The following is a 15,654-nucleotide window of genomic DNA, read 5'->3' on the forward strand; positions in this document are numbered from 1 at the left end:
GCACTGCTTTGCCAGACAGCCTCTGATGCTATTAAGATGGCCATGTTAGACAATTGTGAATATTTTGTTAATGCAATATTTATTTCAGAAACCTGTGACATTTTTAGGTTTATAGTCTGTAGACCTGTTATGGTGTTTAATCTAGCAATAGTGTGTCAACATATTTACATTGAATGATTTCCCCCTCTACTTAACAAAGCATATATGATCTGCATGTGTTTAGTTTTATTCATTACATTTTTATTTTATTTGCTCAATTATGTTCTACAATGTTTGTGGTTTCTTAAAAAAAGATCAACAAACTGATCTAGATTCAATAGTCTTGCTAGCCTTAACTAAATATTCAGTATACCTAAATTGCTTGATCACTCATCTGCCATAGTAGACCTAAGATAGGTTTTCACCTGTTTTTGTGTCAGTTCACAAGAAGCAGTACTGACTGGTGTCAACACTGCTATTTTGCAGAGCTGGAAAAACAAAAAAAAATGTCTTTGTATAGTTCAAAAAATGATGTCGGCTGTACAATACTAAAGGGTCTCTGCATGCCATTCTGAGTTTTCCTTTTTGAAATTCATCTGAACTGATGTAGTTCATGTCCCAAGTCCTCAGTATCTGATCCATATTTTCTAGTATACAAAAACAGAGTGTCCCCTTTGAGAAATGAATAATTTTTGGGGCTTTGAATGTCATTCATTATGTCACAGGTTTTGTTATAGAATTGTCTACTAACCTCAGTGATCATCTGATCTAAGACAGGGACAAAAATGGCTACACGAAAGCTGTCTTTGTCTAGTAGGAAATACAGTATGGCAATTTCTGACCTACAGTAGTGAGTGTAGTATAGTTTCCACTAATTTGAGAGTTTAGTCTTTTTTTGTCTTTTTGCAGCAGGCTCTGTTATGATCTAAAATTGTTCAGCCATTTTCAATGCTTCACTCCAAAAGTTGTCAAATATAATCATTCAAATTCTGAGTTAAGGCCTAAACTAAATCAACAGCTTTTGAAAAGTCAATTGATAGAGATTACAACATTTCGGATAGAAGTGTGGTAGCTCCAAGAACTTCACAGAATATATATAAGACAAACAATAAACTGTAACAGTTACTGTGCATGCAGACCTCACACCTCAACAGTTCTATCTCCATGTTTTTTTTGATATATTTCTTGCAAGACTTGTTTAACGGCAGGTTGTCTCTTTTCATAATATTATGCAGAGCCACATACAGACATGCCCAGCGAGTGTCGCTTAGTCCCTGAAGCCCTCTTGGTGTGCCTTCATACAATTTTCTCTATACACCAAGCTATTTCTGATTCACTTAAGACCAAGTGAATACATACAGTGTTTCTACAAAGGAGAAGAATTGTTTTGCCTCAGGGACAGTTTTGACTTTATCCATTAAAACTAAATTTAAACAATGTGCACTGCAATGGATGTAAAATGTATGTTTTGCTATCTCTTTAATGAAAGCTTGGACTCCTGTAAATTTGCCACTTATGACTGATGCACCATCATATGTTGGTGCAATTATGTTGTCTCTGTATTTAAGACCATAATGTTTTAGTATGTGTACAGTTTTTATCAGTAAATCCTGCTGCATCTAGTCTCTCTCTCTCTCTCTCTCTCTCTCTCTCTCTCTCTCTCTCTATCTATATATATATATATATATATATATATATATATATATATACACACACATACATATACATACACACACACACAGTTTTCAGACCCCCTTAAATTTTTCACTCTTTGTTATATTGCAGCCATTTGCTAAAATCATTTAAATTAATTTTTTTCCTAATTAATGTACACACAGCACCCCATATCGACAGACAAAAAAAAAAGAATTTTTGAAATTGTTGCAGATTTATTAAAAAAGAAAAACTGAAATATCACATGGTCCTAAGTATTCAGACCCTTTGCTCAGTATTTAGTAGAAGCACCCTTTTGAGTTAAGGTAAACCTTCGACCCAGTCTGAGGTCCTTAGCACTCTGGAGAAGGTTTTTGTCCAGGATATCCCTGTACTTGGCCGCATTCATCTTTCCCTTGATTGCAACCAGTCGTCCTGTCCCTGCAGCTGAAAAACACCCCCGCAGCATGATGCTGCCACCGCCATGCTTCACTGTGGGGACTATATTGGACAAGTGACGAGCAGTGCCTGGTTGTCTCCACACATACCACTTAGAATTAAGGCCAAAAAGTTCTATCTTGGTCTCATCAGACCAGAGAATCTTATTCTCACCATCTCAGAGTCCTTCAGGTGTCTTTTAGCAAACTCCATGTGGATTGTCATGTGTCTTGCACTGAGGAGATGCTTCCGACAGGCCACTCTGCCATAAAGCCCTGACTGGTGGAGGGCTGCAGTGATGGTTGACTTTCTACAACTTTCTCCCTTCTCCTGACCGCATCTCTGGAGCTCAGCCAAAGTGATATTTGGGTTCTTCTTTACCTCTCTCACCAAGGCTCTTCTCCCCCGGTAGCTCAGCTTGGCCGGACGGCCAGCTCTAGGAAGGGTTCTGGTTGTCACAAATGTCTTCCATTTAAGGATTATGGAGGCCACTGTGCTCTTGGGAACCTTAAGTGCAGCAGAACTTTTTTTGTAACCTTGGCCAGATCTGTGCCTTGCCACAATTCTGTCTCTGAGCTCTTCAGGCAGTTCCTTTGACCTCATGATTCTCATTTGCTCTGACATGCATTGTGAGCTGTAAGGTCTTATATAGACAGGTGTGTGGCTTTCCTAATCAAGTCCAATCAGTATAATCAAGCACAGCTGGACTTAAATGAAGATGATCTCAATGATGATCAGAAGAAATGGAAGCACCTGAGTTAAATATATGAGTGTCACAGCAAAGGGTCTGAATACTTAGGACCATGTGATATTTCAGTTTTTCTTTTTTAATAAATCTTTTGCATGTTTGTCACACAAAATGTTTCTGATCATCAAACACATTTAACCATTAGTCAAATATAACACAAGTAAACACAAAATGCAGTTTTTAAATGATGGTTTTATTATTTAGGAGAAAAAATCCAAACCTACTGGCCCTGTGTGAAAAAGTAATTGCCCCCTGAACCGAATAACTGGTTGGGCCAACCTTAGCAGCAATAACTGCAATCAAGTGTTGCGATAACTTGCAATGAGTCTTTTACAGCGCTCTGGAGAAATTTTGGCCCACTCATCTTTGCAGAATTGTTGTAATTCAGCTTTTTTTGAGGGTTTTCTAGCATGAACCGCCTTTTTAAGGTCATGCCATAGCATCTCAATTGGATTCAGGTCAGGACTTTGACTAGGCCACTCCAAAGTCTTCATTTTGTTTTTCTTCAGCCATTCAGAGGTGGATTTGCTGGTGTGTTTTGGGTCATTGTCCTGTTGCAGCACCCAAGATCGCTTCAACTTGAGTTGACGAACAGATGGCCGGACATTCTCCTTCAGGATTTTTTGGTAGACCGTAGAATTCATGGTTCCATCTATCACAGCAAGCCTTCCAGGTCCTGAAGCAGCAAAACAACCCCAGACCATCACACTACCACCACCATATTTTACTGTTGGTATGATGTTCTTTTTCTGAAATGCTGTGTTCCTTTTACGCCAGATGTAACGGGACATTTGCCTTCCAAAAAGTTCAACTTTTGTCTCATTAGTCCACAAGGTATTTTCCCAAATGTCTCGGCAATCATTGAGATGTTTCTTAGCAAAATTGAGATGAGCCCTAATGTTCTTTTTGCTTAACAGTGGTTTGCGTCTTGGAAATCTGCCATGCAGGCCGTTTTTGCCCAGTCTCTTATGGTGGAGTCGTGAACACTGACCTTAATTGAGGCAAGTGAGGCCTGCAGTTCTTTAGACGTTGTCCTGGGGTCTTTGTGACCTCTCAGATGAGTCGTCTCTGCGCTCTTGGGGTAATTTTGGTCGGCCGGCCACTCCTGGGAAGGTTCACCACTGTTCCATGTTTTGCCATTTGTGGATAATGGCTCTCACTGTGGTTCGCTGGAGTCCCAAAGCTTTAGAAATGGCTTTATAACCTTTACCAGACTGATAGATCTCAATTACTTCTGTTCTCATTTGTTCTTGAATTTCTTTGGATCTTGGCATGATGTCTAGCTTTTGAGGTGCTTTTGGTCTACTTCTCTGTGTCAGGCAGCTCCTATTTAAGTGAAGTCTTGATTGAAACAGGTGTGGCAGTAATCAGGCCTGGGGGTGGCTACGGGAATTGAACTCAGGTGTGATACATCACAGTTAGGTTATTTTTTAACAAGGGAGCAATTACTTTTTCACACAGGGCCATGTAGGTTTGGATTTTTTCTCCCTAAATAATAAAAACCATCATTTAAAAACTGCATTTTGTGTTTACTTGTGTTATATTTGACTAATGGTTAAATGTGTTTGATGATCATAAACATTTTGTGTGACAAACATGCAAAAGAATAAGAAATCAGGAAGGGGGCAAATAGGTTTTCACACCACTGTGTATATGTGTATGTATATATATATGTATATATATATATATGTATATATATGTGTGTGTATGTGTGTGTGTGTATAATATTATTTATATACTAGGTTGACCACTTCTTAAGGCAATTCAATATGTAGATCAATTTGATATTTTATACAAACACATTAATTTGGTTATATTGCATTTGAGCGGTATTACTTTAATACTCGTAGTTTCTGTTATTTTTGTAATGAAATTTAAACTTTTTTTTTATATTGAGGTCGCCCTTTTGAACCCCCCTGATATTAACTACGCGATGAGGCATTTGTACTCCATCAACATTAATTATTTCCAGAGACATAATTTTGTCTATTTTTCCAGCACATCGCGCACAAAAGCAAGGGAACAATGGGAGCATCAGAACTCTGCTCACATCATGTCACTTCGTACCGCAAACTGCAAGTAGTAAGTCTGTGCTAAGCGGAATACCACTATGCTTTCCACTCACGGGACAGAAGGACAATCCCGAGCATTTTTATATAGTAAGAAAGAAGAAGAAGATATCGCACAGTCTGGAGTAGAAAATCACCTTTTACCTGGAAAAACAAAACTACAAATCCCATCGTGCATTGCAAAGTGGACGGGGCGTGTGTGTGAAAGTCCGCGCCTGCGTAGCACTCATGGGACGGAAGGACAATCCCGACCGTTTTTATATAGAAGGATGGATATATATATATATATATATATATATATATATATATATATATATATATATATATATATATATATATATATATATATATATATATATACTGCTCAAAAGAATTAAAGGAACACTTTTTAATCAGAGTATAGCATAAAGTCAGTGAAACTTATGGGATATTAATCTGGTCAGTTAAGTACCAGAGGGGGTTGTTAATCAGTTTCAGCTGCTGTGGTGTTAATGAAATTAACAACAGATGCACTAGAGGGGCAACAATGAGATGACCCCCAAAACAGAAATGGTTTAACAGGTGGAGGCCAGTGACATTTTTCCCTCCTCATCTTTTCTGACTGTTTCTTCACTAGTTTTGCATTTGGCTACAGTCAGTGTCACTACTGGTAGCATGAGGCTATATCTGGACCCTACAGAGGTTGCACAGGTAGTCCAACTTCTCCAGGATGGCACATCAATACGTGTCATTGCCAGAAGGTTTGCTGTGTCTCCCTGCACAGCCTCAAGGGCATGGAGGAGATTCTAGGAGACAAGCAGTTACTCTAGGAGAGCTGGAGAGGGCCATAGAAGGTCCATAACCCATCAGCAGGACCAGTATCTGCTCCTTTGGGCAAGGAGGAACAGGATGAGCACTGCCAGAGCCCTACAAAATGACCTCCAGCAGGCCACTGGTGTGAATGTCTCTGAGCAAACAACCAGAAAGACTTCATGAGGGTGACCCAAGGATCCCATGTCCTCTAATGGGCCCTGAGCTCACTGCCCAGCAGCATGCAGCTCGATTGGCATTCGCCATAGAATACCAGAATTGGCAGATGCACCACTGGTGCCCTGTACTTGTTACAGATGAGAGCAGGTTCACCCTGAGCATGTGACAGAAGTGAAAGGGTCTGGAGAAGCCATGGAGAACATTATGCTGCTTGTAACATCATTCAGCATGAGCAGTTTGGTGGTGGGTTAATGATTGTCTGGGGAGGCATATCCATGGAGGGTCACACAGACCGCTACAGGCTTGACAAAGGCACCTTGTCTGCCATTAGGTATCAGGATGAAATCCTTGGACCCATTGTCAGACCCTATGCTGGTGCAGTGGCTCCTGGTGCACGACAATTCCTGGCCTCATGTGGTGAGAGTATGCAGGCAGTTCCTGGAGGATGAAGGAATTGATACCATTGACTGGCCACCACACTTTCCTGACCTAAATCCAATAGAACACCTCTGGGACATTATGTTTTGGTCCATCCAATGCCACCAGGTTGCACCTCAGACTGTCCAGGAGCTCAGTGATGCCCTGGTCCAGATCTGGGAGGAGATCACCCACAACACCATCTGTCATCTCATTAGAAGCGTGCACCGATGTTGTCAGGCATGTATACAAGAACACAGGGGCCATACAAAGTGCTGCGTACAATTTTGAGTTGCTGCAATTAAATTTTGGCAAAATGGACTAGCCTTCCACATAATTTTTTTCACTCTGATTTTTGGGGCGTCTTTGAATTCAGGGCTCTGTAGGTTGATCATTTTCATTTCCATCAAACGATGTATAATCCTTTCGTTCCTAACACATTACCCAGTCTATATCAGTATAGATATCCAGGAGGATTTCTTTTTCCAATTGAGATCTGATGTGTTTTCAAAGTGTTCCTTTAATTTTTTTGAGCAGTTTATATACTCTAGGGGCACACTTATAAAACAAAATATACTTTTATTTTCTTCACCAGGTTGGAAACACGTTCCCTGTTTCCCACAGGCACAACTCAGTCCCACAAACACAAAAGCACACAATGCTTATAATTCTTCTTCTGTTTTAGTCCTCCTCGGTAAGCTTCGTGTACCTTCCACCCGACTCTGGCTCACCGACTACTGTTCACTGGTCCCTTATTGAAGGCACTCAGAAGTGCTTCAGGTGCTCGTTGCCCCACTTCTGGCAGCACTTCATGGGCTCAGGAACAGCTGCAGCACCCCCTGGCCCCAACAGGGCTGTATCAGACTCCATCTCCCATGAAGCCCTGTGGGAGTCTGAGGTACGGCTGCCTCCCAGGGGGCCGGCCATCTAGTTTTTCGGGGGAGGTAGTGTTCTGTCCAAACTTGCTTCCCCAGTCCTTCTATAGCAGAGCTGGCCCGGCTGGGCAAGGTCCCCGGCCATCTATGACATACATACATACATACATACATATATATACAACGCAGCACTTCATTTAGTATTACTTTGCTGGTGAACTTTACATTATGAGTAGAAGCCAACCTATTTTTCAAAGATTTGTCAAATGAAGGCAATTGTTTCCAAAATAGCCATGAAGTTTCCTTTATTATCCAATTCTGCTGACTTATCATGTTCTCTTTGTGCAATTGTTTTGTGTGGCTGTAAGTAATAGTACTTTGCTTACTGTTTTAATATAGTCCTGATTTTCTTTAGCCTGTGTTGTTTAGGCATTGTTTCATTGTTTTTTTACAGCTACATAATAGTCCCTCCATACAATCATTGCTTTTGTTATGCTGTTCAGAATTTACAGTACATGCACTGCAAAAACTTCCTCTTTGTAAGTTGCTTTTTTCCAGTTGTTTAATCCTGATGATGAGTCTCAGAGCTTTTGGGATGGCTAAAGTATCTGCGGGCATAGCAATATGCAGAGTCCGAATTTTTTGAGTATTCAAGCCAGGGGTGAATACTGTACCAGACCACCTTGAAACTTATTCTCCTGTCTCCTATCAGAATCTTTGTGTATAGTTTTAAAACTGGCTGCATCGGTGGATTATCTCTAAATTTTCTAGTGTCTGCAGATAGAAAAATCACTAAGAAACATATACACACAGTATGACAGAGTGTCAGATAATATCTCATCATAAAACCTGATGGAGCAGTGCTGGTAGAAGCACATGCCCCTGTGTCTGCGTCTGATACTCAGCTTTTGTGTCACCCTGGATTTCACTCTGAAGACATTCACTGGTCTTCTGTTCTGTACCTCTGCAATGCAAACTGGCTGTCTCTCCAGGTGACTCATCTTCTTGCTCTCTATCTCGTGGATCTTTGACTGTTTTTGCACTTGAATCATCTGGCACTGAATGAGTTTTCTCATCCTCATCTTTCTTTTTTTTCTGAAGAAGTACATTATGTGTTTTTTTTCTCTTCATTTTGGAAAACTAACATTAGAAAGCAAAAACAACTGCTAAGCCAAATGTCACAAGAAGTTCTTAGTTAATATTACAATAGCGTTACAATTCAAAGTTGATGAAATACATTTTCAGTATACCTGTATATCTGCTCTGCTTAAACTTACACTACTTAAGTAAAGGTAATTATCTTTGTGTAAAATATTTTTTTAATTCTTATTGTGAAAATAAATAGTCAAAGACATTTTACTCATCTTTAAAAGCTCACTATAACTTATCGCTGTTCCATTGTTCTTATTGTACATCAACAAAATAATTCCTGTGCACATCAATAGAACCTTTGTGCATAATGGTGCATAAAGATGAGCTGTCACACACTGCCTTTTGCATAAGTGATCAATCCTGGACAGCTATACACTGTTGGGATGCTTTAAACCTCCGCTATCTAATGTTAATAAGCCTTTCACTATACATAACTTTGATATAGGTGGCACCTTTGATAAAACCAGTTTCGCTCAGCTGTGATGCACTGGCCTCAGCTACTGGTGCATATATATGTGCAAATAGTTTATTTAACTAATGAAAGAGAGACACTTTAGGGTATGTAAACATACTGTTATTGCTTTTGATTGACTTGGGTTCATTGCAACATTCACAAACAACTTGGAAATATGGTGGTCTCCTGCTGGCAAAACACCTCATAAGTGACTATGTCTTTGGTACTTGCTCTCTTTAGTTTTATACAATGATGAATGTTAATAAAATCTGTTGTCTTCTAAAACAAGAATGTTACCACCTTCCTTTCCTATTTTACTTTATAGGTGAGAAAGTACTTGCTTCTCTTGGATATTCGTAAAGAACATGTCAAGTTCTGGAGGCCTCAGATTCTGCTCATGGTGGCCAATGCAAGAACTAGCTGTCATCTCATTAAATTTATCAATGACCTCAAGAAGGGTGGTCTGTATGTTTTGGGTCATGTGGAGATTGGAGACCTGGGTAAGTGGTATTGTCAACCTACAGTTTAAAAAAAATTAGAGATAAAGTGAAAGTTTTAGCAAACTGCTTAAATCGTGGACAAAGTGGAAAGCTGTATTCTGATGTGGCTGTAACTGTCTAGCACGCAGGCTTAGATACAGACATTATCAGTAATGTTAATAGTAAGTAAGATGTAAATCTGAAGTTTACAGCAGTATTTTCCTTCTTTGTTCATGGAACTATTTATGAATGTGATAAATGCTTTAGTAAGCCTCACAAGTATTTATGTGGCTTTTCTATTCAAAAGTAGAAAATACACAGGCAGTTAATTTTATGCATAAAAGCACTTACATACACAGCACTGGCTAATGTGCATGATTGAAATAATTTTACTCCGTTAGTGAAGAACTTGAGTAAAAGTGGTAGAGTCTTTTAAGTCTGAGGGATTCTAATGGAACAGAAATAATTCTAACTGGAGTTGTTTTTGCTGTTTTGGTGCTGCTCACGTAATCTTATTAAGCTTGTACTTTGTTTTCAGCCTGAATTCACCATGCTTTAGTTGACAAATACTTCTCTGTTATATGCAGATTCACTCCCGTCAGACCCCATCCAACCGCAGTACAATTTTTGGCTCAGTTTGGTAGACAAGTTGAATGTGAAGGCTTTTGTGGACCTTACACTATCACCTTCTGTCCGACAAGGTACTCAGCACCTTCTTCGCATTACTGGTCTGGGTAAGTGTCTGTGCAACTAATCATAATTAAATTGTGAAGGTGGTTCTTTAATAGACAAGTTTTAAGGTTTCTGCTGACTATGTTTAATACTGCTTACTTCATTAAGGAAGCAAAATTTCCAATACCTACCTGCAGATGTGGCACCATTATGCTCTGGTAACCATCTCATCAAAACTTGCTGTCAACAGCAGAACACAATTCTGTTATAGCCATTTTTGTGCAATTAAGGCACATTTTTAATATGCCCCTTAAGACAGTGCCATTTTATTTCTTGTATCGTGTTTTATGTCCAATGTTCTTTGCATGTAAGAGGAATACTTCCAAGTCTTTATGTCTGTTATCTTATGTTTTCTAGGTGGAATGAAGCCCAACACTCTTGTGCTAGGATTTTATGACAACTGTACCCCAGAAGACTATTTCTTGCAAGATCCAGCCTTTCAGAATAGCCAAGAAAATGATTTGTTTGGTGTGGATGTGACATCATTGCAAGCTCATTTCCCTCCTGTACGAGACAATGAGAGCAGCAAATACATGTCTTCAGCTGAGTACGTGGCAATTATTTCTGATGCCATCAAAATGCAGAAGAATGTCTGTCTGGGTCGTTACTTTTTTTCTCTAGACAAGGAGGACTTATTCTCACGTAGCAGAAAGCAACCTGATCGCATTGCCATTGATGTGTGGCCACTGAACCTTCTTCGCCCAGACAGCACCAATTATGTGGATGTCTGCAGTCTGTTTTTGTTACAGATGGCATGTATCTTGAATATGGTATCCTCTTGGAGATCTGCACGTTTGCGGATTTTTTTGTGCATTGAGTCTGGAGATGACGGGTGGATCCGCAAAGAGGAGAAACTCAGGGAATTACTGAATAAACTGCGGATCAAAGCCACTATCAAGATTGTGATCTGGGATGATGTCACTGCTTTACACTGGCACAAAAAGCAGAGAGCTCCTACTCCTGGGGCTGGGGACGATGGTGTAAGATCCATTGCCAATGCACCCAATTCTGCTAGCTTAACAAATGTCTCAAAGATTACTGATGACTACCTTGTAGCTATCAACCAAATGATTCTTAAGCAAGCTCTAAATACCGCTGTTCGTTTTCTGTATCTTCCCCGGCCTCCAGCTGATACTTCCCAATATGAGCGTTACCTGGAGCAGCTAGAGATCATGACTAGAGATCTGGGACCCACTCTGCTTATTCATGGTCTTACTGCTGTAACTTGTACTGAGCTCTGACCGTATGGTGGTGCATATGTGCTTGTTAATTTTTTCTCTTCAGTCACCAAAGTTTCTAGTACTGGGCTTTAAAAGCATTTAAAAAATGTTGTTTTGTGAATGAGTAAAAAAGCCCACCAGTGTCGGTTCCACTGTTGATAACATGTAGTTTGCTGTGGACTGCAGTAAGGCAACACCTCTAGTGAGAAGTGTTCCCAATATGAATATCTGAGGAAATTTACAGTGTCCCATAGAATCAAAATGTGGATTACAGCTGCGGAGGCTGAAAGGTATTTATTTCTGTCTAAAATCATTTGTGACTTGTTGTCATGCAGTATAAAATGATTGATATGTGACTAAAGAAAGACAATTTTTTCAGTACTAGCAATGTGTAATTCCTACTTAATGACAGAGGAGTTGGCAATTTGATGAGCACAGCATATATCCCCATGGGCTTGTGCTGCTCTTCAGTGCCCTGATGGATACTTTTGTAAGAGTCTTATACTGACAACTTATGTCAGCAGATTCAAATTCTGTATGAAGCTAATTGGCTATAGTTTTTAACTCTAGGATTGCTGAAATGGAGAAGGAAAAAAGACAGAAGTAAAAAAAAAAAAACTAAAAATGTTGTTTAATAATTTGAGAAATTATTTAGATTTCATCTGGATAAGCTTTCATCGATATCATTGCTGCCAAGATAAATTATGGCATCTGACTATGGCCCTGTATTGAAATAAGCCAGTTCAGTGGGATGGAACTATAAATGACAAAAGTATACATCTTGTCTGTAGAACCAGTACAACGTAGTCTTGCTGACGGATTTTTTGTTTTTAATGTTGGTGTGTCTGTATGAAAAAATGTGAGTTTTGACAGAGATGCAGGCAACATGAATTTACTTCATAACAAAAGATCCAGTTTTTAAACATTTCTTCCCAGAACAAATCTTCTAAAAGTTTGTACCTATGACTAAACTTGAAAGTTCTCTACCTGCATGTATGAGACATGTAGCTCAGTCCATCAACTAGTGACAGACAGTTTTACAGATTTTTGTAAAGGATGTGTAACATTTGTCAAAAGCTTCTCTACTGTCAATTTTGTCTACATCATTCAGTTAACCAAAGACTTTTGTTCGAACAGTAATAATGCGCTTTATAACCCTTTTCAATTCATTTTCTTATATAGGATGAATTAACACCAACAGCATTTTTAGATCTTTGAAAGCTTAATGCTTTTTTTTCATGAGTGGTATTGTGGTCATCTTTATTTTAAATTAATTCTGTTCTCAACCTTTTTGAATAAAAGATGACTGAATATTTCGAAAAATCATTTCAAAAGTACTGCTTATTTGAAAGTGCCTAAAACGTGACATTCTACCTTAAATATAAATGAATAGGACTTTTGATATATATGGTACATGCTTAAAATGGCAGCCCTTTGGCACAGATGTATTATGGGATTGTTTTTGAAATGACCGTGTTAGATGTTCCTGTGCCAGGTGTGGTTTACGCTGTTTTAAGGTTTATGAGCTTGGCCCTGGAACTTTCCTGGTGTTCACATACCACTCATGGTTGATGTAGTTTATGAAACAGCTATGTCTGCCTTGTACACACCTGTACAGATTACGTAATTCCTTTTATTGATGAGAACAAATCTAATTATGCATGCTTTTATTTGCATACAAAGCAACACACATTTTTAACAGTGACTACATTAGATATTCTTCATACTTAACAATTGTGTTACCCCAGCATATTTGATGTGGCTGAACACATACCTTAAAAGCAGTACATATAGTCGGGTGTGTTCACTGTATAGACAACATCTTGCCATATTTCACTTTGTTTCAGCTACTGGTTGTTATAGGTTTACATGTTTTTACATATATCCTATTATTTTCCTAGTTGTATTCCAGACATAACTTCTTTCAGTTACTTTTATATAAAACCTATTTGATTATCATGTTTAAGTTGTCAAAAACATTACTCTGCATTATGTGTGTTCAAAATATTTTCAACCTTTCATGGATTTTAGATCTAAATCCCAATATGGTGCTTTTGAGTAAAGGCATCTTCTCATGTGATGTTTAGTAGTAACCGTCTGTCTTCCTTGTGTATGTGCAGTGTGAATCAATAACATTTTCTCAAAGAGGTTTTGTTCATGTGTATTCTCCCTGTTACAAACACACTTTAAAAATAGGAGGAAAAAGTGGCACACTACACTGTGGTAATGCATAGCCAAGTAGGTTTGCAACATGAGCAACAAGTGAAAGGCAGCTATACATTTTTCAGTTACTCCTAAGCACAGAAGCACACTTCCACATTAACTATTTTTGTCATGAAGCGTTCAAAATGGGAAGATTTTGTTACTAAATAATTGAGGTAATATTTCTTTTAATTAACAGGTTTCTTTGCAAAGACCAGTAGATGCCAAGAATGCTTTTTTATGTAATTTTTCTGCATACATATCCTTAAATACTGTTCACTGAAAAGTTTGCAACTTTGACGTTGTAGTTTACTCTAGTGCTTGCTCAAACAAATGCCAAAATTTGCAAACTAGTTTGCAGAGTATGAGTAGAATAAGCAAACCTTTGAAGTGAATCTGTCATTTTTGTTGTAAAAGTCAACATTTTGTAGCACAAAAGAACGAATAAGCTGTCTTGGTTGAAACAGTGCCATTGATATCTAATACCATCCATAAAATTGCAAAATATGCTTGAGTAACTTATGGTTCTTTTGCTGTGATGCCTTAATATATCTCAATTTGTGTCTGCTGTTATCCAAGAATATTTAAAATCAAGAGGAAAACTTACCCATAATACATTTTGTCCTGCTACTAAATTAAATTAGTGAGAGGAATTTGTATCCCGTTTCAGTTTGCTTCTGTAATGTGACAAATGCCATGATAGTATCAATAAAAGTAAATTTAAGCTTTTGTTTTGCTTTGTTTGCCGTTTTTTTCTAGATTTTAATCAAATGTATTTCTTATTAGAGAGCTGTGAGTAGAGGGGTGGGGACAGTTGAACAGCTTATGCCTTCCTTTCTTTTAATTATGCCAGTACAAAAGACCACTATTAGGTAAGTTGAACTGATTTTTTTTTCTTTTTGACTTAGATTTACCTGATGAATGTACAGTATTTTGTTTAGTTATTGATAGAATGTATTGTGTTTTTGTTTTGACTGTACACTTTTTATCTGCAAAGCATTACTTTACAATTTAAATATTTACATTTATAAAATAAGTTTTACATTAAGTATAGTGACACTGATTAATGTTTAGTTTGTTTCCAGAGTACAAAAGTATTTGGATTTGTATTCGCAACTTGAAGTGTGAAACTTTCAAAGCAGTAAATATTAACTAACTTACATATACATCACCTCTACATTTATTGACCTGCAGTACTAAGAAATGTTTCACCTTTGCTCTCTGCATCCAAGATTTATTTGCGGATTCCCTAGAATGAGTGAATCATATTACTAATGTCTGTATCCATCATTTAGTGAAGATTTGTGTCATAAATGCATATTAAACCTTTCTACATTTTATTCTGTGTTAGATTGTGGAGACCCAATACTATTCAGTAATTTTTTAAACTGAACAGACACCTGTAGTAGATTATTCTGCTTAAAGTCTCCTTTAAAAAATAAAAAGGTATGCCAAAATTATTAAAGTTAATAGAAAAGTGTGGATTATGAATTTGTATGCAATTATTTCAGGAAAAAAAAAAACACCATTTTTATGTTGGACTTCAGTTTCTAGTTATATACTACACTGATAAACAAATACATACTGTATGTCTGTTTAAAAACAAAAACTAAATATTAAGTTGGAGCACATCTTTTGGCAAAAGCAACAAGGGCGTCATCAGCATGACAGAATGTCTTCTAGGAATTGTGATTTGCAGAGAGATCTATAACTTTATTTATTAGCTATTTGAGTAAATTGGCTGGTCATAAATTTAAAAATTGTAAAGTTGACAGCACTGTGAAATGACAGATGAAAGTTGGGCTGACTCAGTCTTTGCTTGTAAGTGTTCATAAACAGTATCATTGTCCAAAAATAATTCAGTTTGTTTATAAAAGTGTTGCATGACATAAGTGATCATTTAACATAGATATGCATTTGACTTTGCAAGGAAATATAGCTGCTATAGACCTCTATAAAGATCCAGACTATGAAAAACACCTTCTTCATAAAATCTAAAATGCACTTTTACATATGAACTTTATAAGGTCAATATCCATGTGAGAATTGGAATATTACATTATTATGAAAAAGCATCCCTTCCTTCCAATTACCCTAGCCTTAGGAGTTTCAGGTTATTCCATAGTAAGATTATTCATTTTTAAAGAATGATTAGCATATCTTTTCATTAAAACAATATTTTGATGCTACCTTTCGGAGTAGTCCAAATTAGTAAATCTATACTATACATGTATTTACAGTTCTATGGGCCAACGTATCTCAGTGTC

At 37.8% G+C, this 15,654-nt stretch overlaps 1 protein-coding gene across 7 annotated transcripts in view; it reads left to right on the forward strand.

Moving 5' to 3' along the window:
* Window positions 1-15,654, forward strand: part of slc12a9 (solute carrier family 12 member 9) — a 253,109-nt gene that overhangs the window by 193,593 nt on the left and 43,862 nt on the right. For 6 of the 7 annotated variants that reach the window (XM_039747083.1, XM_039747082.1, XM_039747081.1 and 3 more), the window contains 3 exons: window positions 9,080-9,254; window positions 9,821-9,967; window positions 10,323-14,116. In XM_039747083.1, the coding sequence (XP_039603017.1) occupies window positions 9,080-9,254; window positions 9,821-9,967; window positions 10,323-11,206 (1,206 nt within the window). In that variant the 3' untranslated portion in view covers window positions 11,207-14,116. Of the gene's footprint in view, window positions 1-9,079; window positions 9,255-9,820; window positions 9,968-10,322; window positions 14,117-14,173; window positions 14,260-15,654 lie in introns of those variants that run through there. The other variant, XR_005632886.1, reaches the window with a different exon arrangement.

Source organism: Polypterus senegalus, chromosome 3 (genome assembly GCF_016835505.1).
Source record: "Polypterus senegalus isolate Bchr_013 chromosome 3, ASM1683550v1, whole genome shotgun sequence".
In the NCBI taxonomy this organism is placed as follows: domain Eukaryota; kingdom Metazoa; phylum Chordata; class Cladistia; order Polypteriformes; family Polypteridae; genus Polypterus; species Polypterus senegalus.